Here is an 11,442-nt window from a genome sequence, read left to right as displayed (position 1 = left end):
CTTTCGGTGAAATTTTCCATGTATTTGTGTTTATGTCCTATAAAATAATAACCTCCAAATACATATGGAAATAGGTCAATAGTAAATACATATGTGTTTAAGATTACCAATTTCTCCTCTTTTTGTATCTTATTTGGCAGTCGGGTTTGATCGTTAAGGACCACCAACAATGCCTTCTCTTGTTTGGAACCAAATGGATAACTTGGTTGTCAACAAGGAGAAGACATAGAAAGCAAACATATGAGTTGCATCCTAATATATCCAACAGCCATGTAGACATCATTGGCATAGAAATGTGGCCTTAGATATGTTACAAGTTCAAAAATACCATAAGCACTCACTAGTGCCACTAGAGCATACGAAACAAAAATGTAGAATCAAGCAAGCACTGGATAGAAAAAATAGTTTAAGGCAGAAGCGAAGGGCCTGTTTATTTTCCTAGACAGATAGGTATAATCAAGCAAGCACTCGACAATTAACAGGCCTAGTTACACATAGGCATTTATAGTAAGAACACTGAACATATGCAGAAAACCAAGAAACCAGCAGAAAACCAACCAGTGTCACCTCCTAGTTCTTTTCATCATCATTGGCCTAACCAGATCTACAACGCTACATGTTTTTTGTATACCTCATGTTCAAGCAAGGACCAAAATAGTGAAGCGAACAGGAAAATGCGAGAAAGGAGACATGCGGATCGGATCTGTCGCCTCTGCCATGACACATGATGGACACGGGCGCTAATGCTGTCGCGCTCCACCTGGAAGACCCTCCACCTAGCCTCTAAAAGGACGCCTAAGCCACCACAGCACACCGGGGATCCTCCGTTGCCGCCACCGTCCAAGTCCAACGGGCACATATTTGTTTTCACTTGTAGGAGATATATATCCAATATATAGGTCAACCTATCCACACAGAGAACATATACTACTATAAGGACTCCAAAGACATGTCAACACAACTAGACGTCTAGCGCAATGGTGAAGATGGTCTATTCCTTGCCTTGTGTCCCGGGTTCGACTTCCAGGTCTCATGGTTTTTTAGTTTGAATTTATTATTAAACTTGGGCTGCAACAAGTGACACGTAAGCCGTCGAGTCCCACAGGTCGGATAGAGAAGGGTTCAAGTGACATGCAAGCCGTCGAGTCCCTCAGGTTGGATGGAGAAGAGTCCACAAGTGATACGCAAGCCATCGGGTTCCACAGGTCAGATGGAGACGGAGAAAAGTCCCACAGGTACACACCGTCGGGTCCCATAGGTCGGATGGAGATGGAGAAAGGTCCCATAGGTACACGTGACACGCAAGCCATCGGGTCCCATAAGTACACATGACACGTAAAGCCGTCGGGTCCCATAGGTCGGATGGAGTAGGGTCCCACAGGTACACGTCGGATGGAGAAAGGACCGAGTGGAGACTTTTATGATGAATTGCCAACGTCACGGATGAGTAACTGTAGGTCCCACATGTACATGTTAGATGGAGAAAGGGCCGTATGGAGGTTTATTACGAAGTACTGTTCGTTACAAATCGAATATTATTCGTTACAGATCTGTAATTAGTTCATTGACGAAGCCCTGGTCGTCACAGTTCTAAATAAGATCGTCACAGATGAGCAGAAACAGTCGCACGAGTGATCTGTGACGAAACCCTACGTTGTTCTATGATGTTTTTTTTGTGACGATATCCAATTTCATCATAGATAAGGGGCGTTCGAGGATCGTCACCGATGATCTGTGACGAAACCGAAATATTCATCGTAAAAAATATTTTTTTATGACGGTTTTGGATTCGTCATTAGGATTTTCATAATAGAAGTGGATATTCCTAATAGTGATATTATTCAACCTATAGATGGTTCTCTCCTAAGGTTTCAGCTAAAAATGGGATTCAATCACACTACATATATATTTTACACTAACAGCTGAATATGAAGGCACACATATTATCTCAAGGTGGAAACTCTGGCTTACCTTGATTTTGCCAAAATAGGTCAGTTTTTGTTCGGCATTATTTTCCGATGTCAATGCAATAATTTGTCCACCATTTTAGTTGCATAGAAATGAGTGCGGAGCAATCTTACGTCGTTATTTATATGACAATCCAGATTGTGGAAGTAAAGATCTGCCAGGCATATTAGAGATGTAACTTACAAGCAGATTGCATTAGGCTAGCTAGGTTAGGAATATGTTTGTTCGCTTATTACATTTTGAGTAATTTGAGCACCAATGCCACATTTTTATTATGCTCTTGCGCCAATGAACATGGCCTATCCTATCTAGGTCCCATACAAATTCCACATCCCTTGGAAGTATATACAGAGAAGTGCCCATAAATAATAATTTGTTGAACAATAATGTGGGGAAGTATTTCACTTGAAAATCAGAATTTGTTTCCTTTTTAATCGTCTCAGCCATAATATCAGCTGTGATATTTTCCTCCTTTTTCTTATTTTTTCCTCCTCTTCCCCTCCAACTGTAGAAGTCGAAGAATTTTTCATCCTGTAGCTACGTTCAAAATTTACGAAAATGGAGTTCACATAGCACCATAGCTATGTACTCATACTCACATATACCAGCAACATAGGAAGAAAGATGGTCAAAGGAGATTACCGTTTTGACTTAGTTTTTTCAACCCACATTCTTATCTATCAAGGCTTTGCGTAGCTCTGCATACGAAGTGTTATTATTCACCCTCTTGGAACTGAAATGTTTCAGTGCCCTCTGGACTACCCTGATTGTCAAAAGCAATATGCACGACTTTCGATATGATAAGTCATGCATCCCCTGTCTCTAGCTCAAACATTATAGCAGGTTCGCCATTATGCCGCACATCCTTATACTTGTCAACCAACCATCTTAGCATTTCTCTTGATATTCTTTTTAGGGGAATTCAAGGAAGTCCCCAAATTTAAGTTCAATGATCTTTTCGCACGCCTCTTCATTTAGTTTAGAAGCTGCATCTTCCAATTTTTTGTATTGAACCACATCTCTGATCCTCCATCAGCCTGTCAAACAAAACCAGGTACTACATAAGTTTGTATAATTGGCTACAGGTGGACCTTGAACTTCCTTAAATTACAAATTAATTGTCGAGAAAATGACTTTTTTTCTTATCAGTTGTAGCGATCGTCGTTTGTTTTTCTTTCTAGATCTTTGTCGAATCATAATCCTCCTGTGAATCAGATTTGTTCTACATCTCCACATAATCCTCATCACACTGCCATCACCTAGCACTACACCATAAATTAAACTCTTCCTACCATAAACCCTGCACCCAGCTGATTCATTTACCCTTGTACCGAATCACTTAGCATTGAGGCTATCTCACCTGAGCGTGTTAGTGTGGTAGCCGTAACATGGAGTACAAGATTGTTTTGTATATTTCTTGCGATCAGCTCTCTTTATTTTGTTAATTCTTTATGTACGCATATATTCGGCCTGTTCGCTGGTTGGTTTTTGGACTGGTTTGGGCTAGCTGGTGCTGGTTTATTGTGAGAGAAAAACACTGTTGGCTGGCTGGTTTGGGCTGGCTGAAACCAACAAGCGAACAGGCTGATTATCTGATTGTTCAAATCTGTCTCTCATCCGATTCTGTTTCATCTTTGTACCATACGCGGCATCCTATTTTGTATCCATATCCGCATCTACGTATTATCTGCTTCGATTAGAATATGACAAAAAAGTGAATTAAGATATGAAAGAGACATTATCCGCTTTCTGATACAGTCTGTTTTCAAGAATGTATCTTATGCTCCCATCTCTTCATATGCCCCCATGCTCCCATTTAAAGAAAAAAGGCACCCAAATGTATCAAAAAAATTCAACAAAAATATGAATGGATAGTTGTTGCAAAGTTTATGTGTTTTTGTAAAATTTGATGTGCAACAAAAATCTAAGCAAGGAGATTAGAAAAGTGAAATCCAGACTTGAATAGTTGCGAAGTGCTCATATCTCCTTACACGTATTTTTATTACATCTTAATTTTTATATCAACATAGAACTTATCTTCATTTATTTATTTATTTTTCAAATTTATTGAGCTTATTTAAATGATTTTTTAAAATGGGAGCATGGGAGTCGAAGGGGTAGAGGCGTTAGATACGTTCTTTTGTGTTTTCATCCCTACTAGCTAGTAGAAGAATATCAAGTACGTTGCCGTGGAAATCGTTGATAAAATTATACTAATTATGTTTAACGAATAAATATTATAACACATGTGGATCATTTTAGCACTCTGACGTGGATAACTACTTATGTTAGTGAATGGTGTGGTTTATTAATGTAAATAGCTCGAATGAAGACATAATTGAATGTGTTAGTGGGTACCGATGTGGACAGCTTACATGGCAAGATAAAATGTTAGTGGGGATTGAAAATATAAGATACTAGAAGCATACCCCGCGCGTTGCCGCGGCATTTTCTTGAAAATAAATCTATTATATACATAGCATTACTATATGATATTATATATACTATGTATATATATAAATTTGACTTGCATGTTATTTTATTGTATCAGATCTAGAAAAAAACCGGTAAGCTAATAGAACAAAAACTAATAGAATATATTTTATTACATTATAGAGGAATATAGGTGATGAAACAAATAGCATATGTAGATGACTTGTATGTTAATAGATTAAAGATTAAAAGTATTGCACGTGATAGAGATGACATGGACATTTTTTGTAATTAATAAGAGATGACATGGATTTAGTGGAAAATAATGTGAACACCTTGCATAAAGAGATAGAACATGCAGTGGAGTTACCTAGTGGGCAATGACGTAGACACCTTGCATGAAGAGAGAAATCATTTGGTGGGGTTTATCTTTATAAGAGTATATAGATATATAGAATAGAATATAGATGCAAATATAGATTTTCAAAAGTTTCCATCCAAAAGTGATTTTTTTTAGGAAATCCAAAAGTGATAACGTCACCTTGCCGGTACATCCGCACTCGCGCAGCCTCTTCTCTGAAATTCTCAGTGGGCTAATAAAGGCCGGCCTCATAGCCCAAGCCACGTTTGGACCTTCATCTGCTTCGTTACTGTTTTCACAGCCCATTGGCGTTCATATGCAGCCCCTGGTCAACCATGGAATAACTCTTGGCAACGACAGGCCGAGAGCCTAAGACCGTGGCTGATCTAATTGTGCCCCAGCTACCGGACAGGACTTAATTGCCGAGATGGGCCAGCGTAGGGCGGCAAGTGGCAGCCGGCTCGATTACGCCGCGCTTGCTCCTCCTGCCCCGAAATCCCGGCGGCCGCGTCCCCTGCAGCCCTGCCTCCAGTCGTCATCCACACCGAGCCCTGCCTGACTCCTGAGCCCTGAGGCCATTGTTCCCGAGATCTTCTCGACAAGGCCACGCAAGGTAAAAAAGCTACTACCTCGGGGGACGATGCTCCCGAAGCGTGCCAATCCTGTCCGTCACCGGCTCACTGCGAAGCGCCCCGGCGAGCGAGGAGCACAGCCGAGGGATGCAGGGCATGGCTGATGGTTCATTGTTTCTAGGCTGAAATTTTTTGATTCGTCGGGCAGATAGCGCCTGCCATGTGTACCTGTACCTGGATAGCTCCAAAGTTTTTTTTTCATATATATAAGAAGATGCCTCCAACTCCAATTTCACCATAAATTTCCAGAGCTTTCCTTGTTTTTGTCCTGTTGGAGACCCGGCCTTGGTTGGTTGCTGTCCACAGACCACAGCATTGTCTCTTGTCTGGAGGGGAGAGCTTGCCATTCAGAGCCAACAATCTTAGGTGACATACCTGCTGCAATTTGCGCAACAGAAACAGCTACACACGAGAGGCCACACACCCAGAATATTCTGCCGAAAGAATCCGGAATCCTCTTAGTACACGCATGGACAGCATGCCTCCGATGCAAACACATGTATCTGCCATCCTTCGCCGGAGAAGTTCAGAAACAGCGCTATTGCAGCACAAAGAAAGATCTCCATGTGAGGCATAAGGACACAAGTACTCGAACATTCTCCTGAATCTTTGGAGGAACATGGCCACATTTCATCATGTAAAAAGTGGTGTTACACACAGCAGCGTCCTGGATCAAACCCTGCACCATTAGCCAATTCAGTCGGGGGGGGGCGGGGGCGGGGGGGGGAGGGGGGGTTGTTCATCTGGGCTTTCTCTGCTGCAAGGATTAGTTCATATTTACAGGGTATTGTACAACAGCAGGTTAACATGGCGGTGACGGTGTCAGCTTCTAGGGGTGGTGGCGAGCGCAAATCCTCCCCGCTCGTACATGCGCTGGATCTCCTCCCGGTACTCGGTCAGCGACTTGTGAGGGAGCGCAGGCGTCAGCTCTACCACGTCGCCCATGCTGAGCTTCCTATTTGGGTCGCTTATGGGCTTGTGGTTAACCCTCGGTCGCAGCTCCTCTTTCAGTGGGAAGCTGTAAGGGCTCCATCTCGGACTGTTGGCCCCGACTCGCTCCATTAGATCAACTACAGTCGAGTTCGCCGGGAGCTCTTGGACAGACATCTGAGTTATCAGGTATAATTTTGTTAGACAATAAAAGTAACGATGGTTTTACCCACAAACTATTATCGCATTTTTCAGTAAATAAGTTCAGATGAATTCACAAGATGGGGACCTACCTTGTCATGTTCAAGCATGATCACAAATATAGGACCTTCATGGTTGCACTGCCGGCTGTAAGAATAGGGGCAATCTTCCGAATGCAGGGGAAAAGGGCATGGTGGCCTCATCCCAACAGAGCTGCTCAAAGATGAGGGACGCTCTTTGCTCATTGCCTCGCATTGCCATGTGAGCACCCACCTTGCCCATTCCACCATTTGGAGCACAAAGGAGTGCCTGCAGCCACCTTCTTTGTACCTCCAGTGCGCAGCAAATCCATATTCAGCCTGTAGATGCATTTCCTTTGTTCGGATCTGGATTTCAAATGGATGGACACCCTCACACATGATGACAGTGTGCAACGACCGATACCTGCAAATAGTAAATTAGCAACGATTTCAGTAGAGTTCTTTAAAAGACTATCAGGCTTTTCTGATGCATACCCATTCAGCTTCGGATGAGAAATATAGTCTTTAAATCTTCCAGTGACTCGGGGCCACAGCTTGTGCACTATGTCAAGTGCTCGATAACAATCTTCCTCTGTGTCAACCACAAGCCGTAGACCATGAATGTCATGGACATCATCCATTGTTAAGTTCTTCCTGTAAGTAATCACAAGCACGGTTAAGAGCATGTATTCTGAATGCCAACTATACTGCCATTTTACTGAACTGCAGATAATGTAAACAAAAAGGAGACATACTTTATCATCTTGGAGTATATACTGTACAGACTCTTGTGCCTTCCAGAAAGACTGTGATATGAAATGCCTTCATCTCTGAGGCCTTTATCCAAGTTATCAAGCGTAGATGTAAGAAGTGCTTCATCAAAAGACATCACAAGTTTAGAGGAAAGCTCCTTGTGCTCCTCTGGGTTCAAGTGTTTGAAGCAAATATTCTCCAACTGGTCCTTCCAGCTAGCAATTCCTAATCGGTTGGCCAATGGCACAAATATTTCCATAGTCTCTTTAGCAAACCTTTGTTGTTTAACCAAAGGCAAAGCTTCTATCGTCTTCATGTTGTGCAGACGATCTGCTAACTTTATAAGAACAGCTCGTGCATCAGCCATTGCAAGAAACATTGTATGAAGGCGATCAGCTTCAACAGTCCTACTTGCAGTATTGTTGTCCCGAGCAAGTTTGCTCAAATGGCTTAACTTCGAAACCTGAAAAGATAATTATTTATTCTTGAGCTTGCAGTACCAACATGATGATTTTATGAACAGGATGTTATCAAAACTATAAAAAATAGATTCTGTATTCATAAAGAAAAAGAAGTCAAAGATTGCTTTGATGGCTTTTATCCACTTTTGTGGCAAGGATAGCATATAAAAGAGGAAAAGAAATTTCTTTCAAAAGTTATCAGGAAAGAAGCAACTCCACATGTGCATTTTTCACTTCTGCAGATAATGGAGGTCAAAACAGTTAGTTGTGGCTGGTCAAAGATGCTGGCTAACTTTGGTGGCCATTCCAAAAACAAACAAAAAAATGTTAAAGGATGCATTTCTTGTCTCTGTTCTTGACAGTGAGTTCAGGAAGTATGTCTAATTTCCGATGTTAGAACTAATATTACCAACAAAGCAAGGGCTATAGAATGGACTCACTGAACTTGGTAACTGAGAAACTTCATCACAAGTTGATTGCTACTGCCTATATAGTTTATAAACAAATCAGTAGCTCAGAATAGAAGCTTCCAAGGTCAAAACATAAGACTTTGTGTCACTGAGGACTTTGTTTACTTAGTAGTAGTAAGGCTATTCATATGTTACGCAAAAAGAGCACATGGCCCATTGACTTCAAAAGTTAAACAGGTAATCTAGATAACTTGAAAAACTAGCAGCGTATCCAGCCAAAACCTTTAGTAAACTATGGGAGAAATTATCCAATTCCCATTTGAAATCATGATCAAGACAGAGTGAACAAAAAAGTGCCTACCCCTTCAACAAGATCGGCCACACCAGCACCAAACATCCTGAAGATATGATCGTAGTCCATGAATGAATCATCAATTGCGTCATGGAGAAGGCCGGCAGACACAACGGTTGCGTTTGCACCAATATTGGCCAGATGAACCGCAGTCTCCACACAATGCTGCAAGTATGGATCACCACTAGCCCGCTTCTGATCACACAAGCAATACACAAATCGCATGAGGTTTAACAACAGCACAAGTTGCCTTGCAAATGAACAGCGAGAAGTAAAGTTTGGGATTCCGTGCATCTTCTTGGGGATCAACATTTTACCTGGCCACGGTGTGCCCGCTCGGCCTCGAAGAAGGCCTTGACGACAAGCTCGTCGCGGAAGATGCGGTGGCGAGCCTGGACGCGGGCGAGGAGTTCATGAGCACCAGGTTCGCATGACGGCTCCGCCTCAGAGAGGTTTTCGTCAAGCTCGAAGGCCAGCTCGGCGGCGTCGACACCAGTGGCCGCGGGGCGCACACCCAGCGGCAAGCTGGTGACCGGCGCGAAGTCAATGCAGGAGCCAAGCGCGTTACGCACGAAGCTGGAGAAGAGCCGGTCGCGCTCGCGGCCGGCGAGCCAGGAAACCGACGGGCTCCTGGACGCCGGCGAGGAGGCGGCAGGGCTGTGGAACAGCGACACCGGGCTGCGGTGGAGGTGGTCCCGCAGCTTGAACGGCGACGGCGACGACGACGACTGGGGGTACGAGTAGCCCCCGCCGCCGAAGCCCCCGGCGACGACGGCGGGCGGGTCGTCGGATCTGTCGTGCCAGAGCGCGCCGAGCTCCTCGTGCGCCGTCGCCCGCGGGGCCGCGGACGGGGACGAGAACAGGCAGGACAGGCCGCCCGCGACGGCCGCCGCGTGGCGGTGGGAGCTCGGCGCCGCCGACGGGGACGCCGCGGCCGCGCACGGCGCCGAGCCGCGCGAGCTGTACTCGTGATCCGGCGGCGCATGGACGGCAGCGCCCGGCGGGCTGGTGTACACGGCTATCGCCGGCACGGACATGGTCGCCGGAAGCCGAGCAGCCTCTCAACCAACCACCACAAGCGAAGCTTACTCCAATCAGCGGCACCAAGCAGGAATAAACCAAACCCGCTGCTCCAATTGCGATCCTGGGGGCCTCAATTGAATCCCGCAAGCTCGGAGCTTCGGAATCAAGCAACCCACTAATCCCACTGGAGCTAGAAACGAAGCCGCAGCGGGCGGTGCGGGGTCAATTGGACCTGCAAAGCACGAATTCAGCGTCAACGCAGGGCCCTGGCGAGATTTCCCCGGCGAATCCGTGGGATTAAAAGGATGAGGATGAGGGAGGTGCGCGCACAAGGGGATGCCTCCTCTTCCTCCTGCCGCGCGTGTTTTTTGTGGGTCGCCTCCGCCGCGTGGTTTGTGAGGTGTGGATTTCGGGTGCGTGAGCAGAAGAATCTGGGGTCGGGGGGGCCTCCGGCCTCCACGCCAACAATAGCCGCGAGCGGGTGCAATGGCGAAACTGCCCCCCGCCAGCCAGGACGTCCAGCCGGAATTCACCTTATTTTACCTCATCGGCTTCTGGCTACTTTCGGATAAGATCTGTTCCTTCCCGCACGACATGGTCATCCAAATCCGCAGCTTCTTCCTAATCCCACGTGCCTCACAAGACTCGTTAACTCGCTATAAACGCTAGTGGCTTCTTCGTTAACTCCCTCCCTTCCAAAAAGTAAATCCCACGTATGTCACTCTAATAAAAATGTTGTCGTGTTTGAGCATCGAATGTAAGATCTATTTAAGTTAAGAAACAACTAGCATATTGTTCTCTCTTTTTTTCACTCTCTAAGGCCTTGTTCATTTGTTTTCAAAACTAGAGAAATTGACGAATGGATTTTTTTAAGATTCAGGGCCTGTTTGGTTTCATGGGACTAGAGACTAAAAGCTATTTTTTAGTCCTTTTTAGTCTCTTTTAACCAAATAGGAGGGACTACTAGAGACACTTTTAATATCTAGTCCACTAGTCCCGTGGAAGATGCTTTTTAGAACTAATGAACCAACTTTACAGCCTTTATCCCTCCCTCTCCCTCCTCTCTCATCTCTGTCCAAAGAAAGAAGAAGGATATTTTAGGCCCTATTTAGTTCTCTAGTCCATGGACTAAAAGTTTTAGTCCATTTTAGTCCATGAACTAAAAGTGGACTAAAGTGGTGTTTGATTCCTTCAACTAAAATGGACTAAAGTTGATAGAGATGGCAATAAATGAGAGGTATGCGTGTCCTCAACACCTTTTAGTCCAGTTTTATGGACTAAAGGACTAAAGGATTTTAGTCCACTTTTAGTCGAAGTGTTTGCCTGTTTAGTCCAACTAAAGTGCAGATTTTAGTCCAAAATGCTTTAGTCTATGGGAACCAAACACCCCCTAATCTTTGTTCAGCCCTTTAGTCTCTTTTAGTCTTTAAAACCAAACATATTATTTAGTCCCTCTTTTAGTCTCTAGTCTTTAGTCCCTGAAAACAAACAGGACCTTAATCTCCCACGATCCCTCCCAGTCTCCTAAGTTTTGGGATCAAACGAATGTATCATAAAAAGTAATCCAGGAGACCAACATCGTTTATTCATGGTTGCAACATAAAAATCAATGGTGAAACCTTCTGCTTATGTGACGGTACTCTGAGTTAATTTATTTAAGTCTCATTCTCTTGACTAACTCAGCTTAAGTAAATTAACTTAGTAATTTCTAAAGTACCATCCATATACTCCTCAAGCACGAGACGCGAGATGCCAGTTGCGTAATATACATTTATAGCCGTCACAACTCAAGACTCAATCTTAACACAAAATTACACAATCAGATGAAACATATATTACACATATTATTAAATTAATAATTTTAGGTGCACAAAACAAATTGAGACTCATAAGTGTGA

At 44.0% G+C, this 11,442-nt stretch overlaps 1 protein-coding gene across 2 annotated transcripts; it reads right to left on the bottom strand.

Moving 5' to 3' along the window:
- Positions 1–5,990: 5,990 nt before the first annotated feature.
- On the bottom strand, positions 5,991–10,016 carry LOC136500774 (probable GTP diphosphokinase RSH2, chloroplastic). 2 transcript variants are annotated; one of them, XM_066496201.1, is made up of 7 exons: positions 9,875–10,016; positions 8,839–9,776; positions 8,531–8,716; positions 7,301–7,761; positions 7,041–7,199; positions 6,618–6,969; positions 5,991–6,501 (listed from the first exon to the last, which is right to left on the bottom strand). In XM_066496201.1, the coding sequence occupies exons 2-7, from the start codon at positions 9,556–9,558 to the stop codon at positions 6,217–6,219; spliced, it is 2,163 nt and encodes a 720-aa protein (XP_066352298.1). In that variant the 5' UTR covers positions 9,559–9,776; positions 9,875–10,016; the 3' UTR covers positions 5,991–6,216. The 2 variants fall into 2 exon arrangements, with proteins under 2 accessions (XP_066352298.1, XP_066352297.1); XM_066496200.1 differs by having other exon boundaries at positions 8,839–9,975.
- Positions 10,017–11,442: the final 1,426 nt, after the last annotated feature.

This window comes from Miscanthus floridulus, chromosome 13, assembly GCF_019320115.1.
Source record: "Miscanthus floridulus cultivar M001 chromosome 13, ASM1932011v1, whole genome shotgun sequence".
Taxonomy (NCBI): Eukaryota; Viridiplantae; Streptophyta; class Magnoliopsida; order Poales; family Poaceae; genus Miscanthus; species Miscanthus floridulus.
The sequence above is the reverse complement of the archived record's forward strand: the minus strand, read 5'-3'. Positions and strand labels throughout refer to the sequence as shown.

Excerpts from the sequence above, each read along its gene's own strand:
- LOC136500774 (XM_066496201.1), bottom strand. The coding sequence starts at position 9,558 with ATGTCCGTGCCGGCGATAGCCGTGTACACCAGCCCGCCGGGCGCTGCC. Across the intron at positions 8,717-8,838 it reads AGCGGGCACACCGTGGCCAG|AAGCGGGCTAGTGGTGATCC; the intron begins GTAAAATGTTGA and ends TTGTGTGATCAG. Across the intron at positions 7,200-7,300 it reads ATATACTCCAAGATGATAAA|GAAGAACTTAACAATGGATG; the intron begins GTATGTCTCCTT and ends GATTACTTACAG.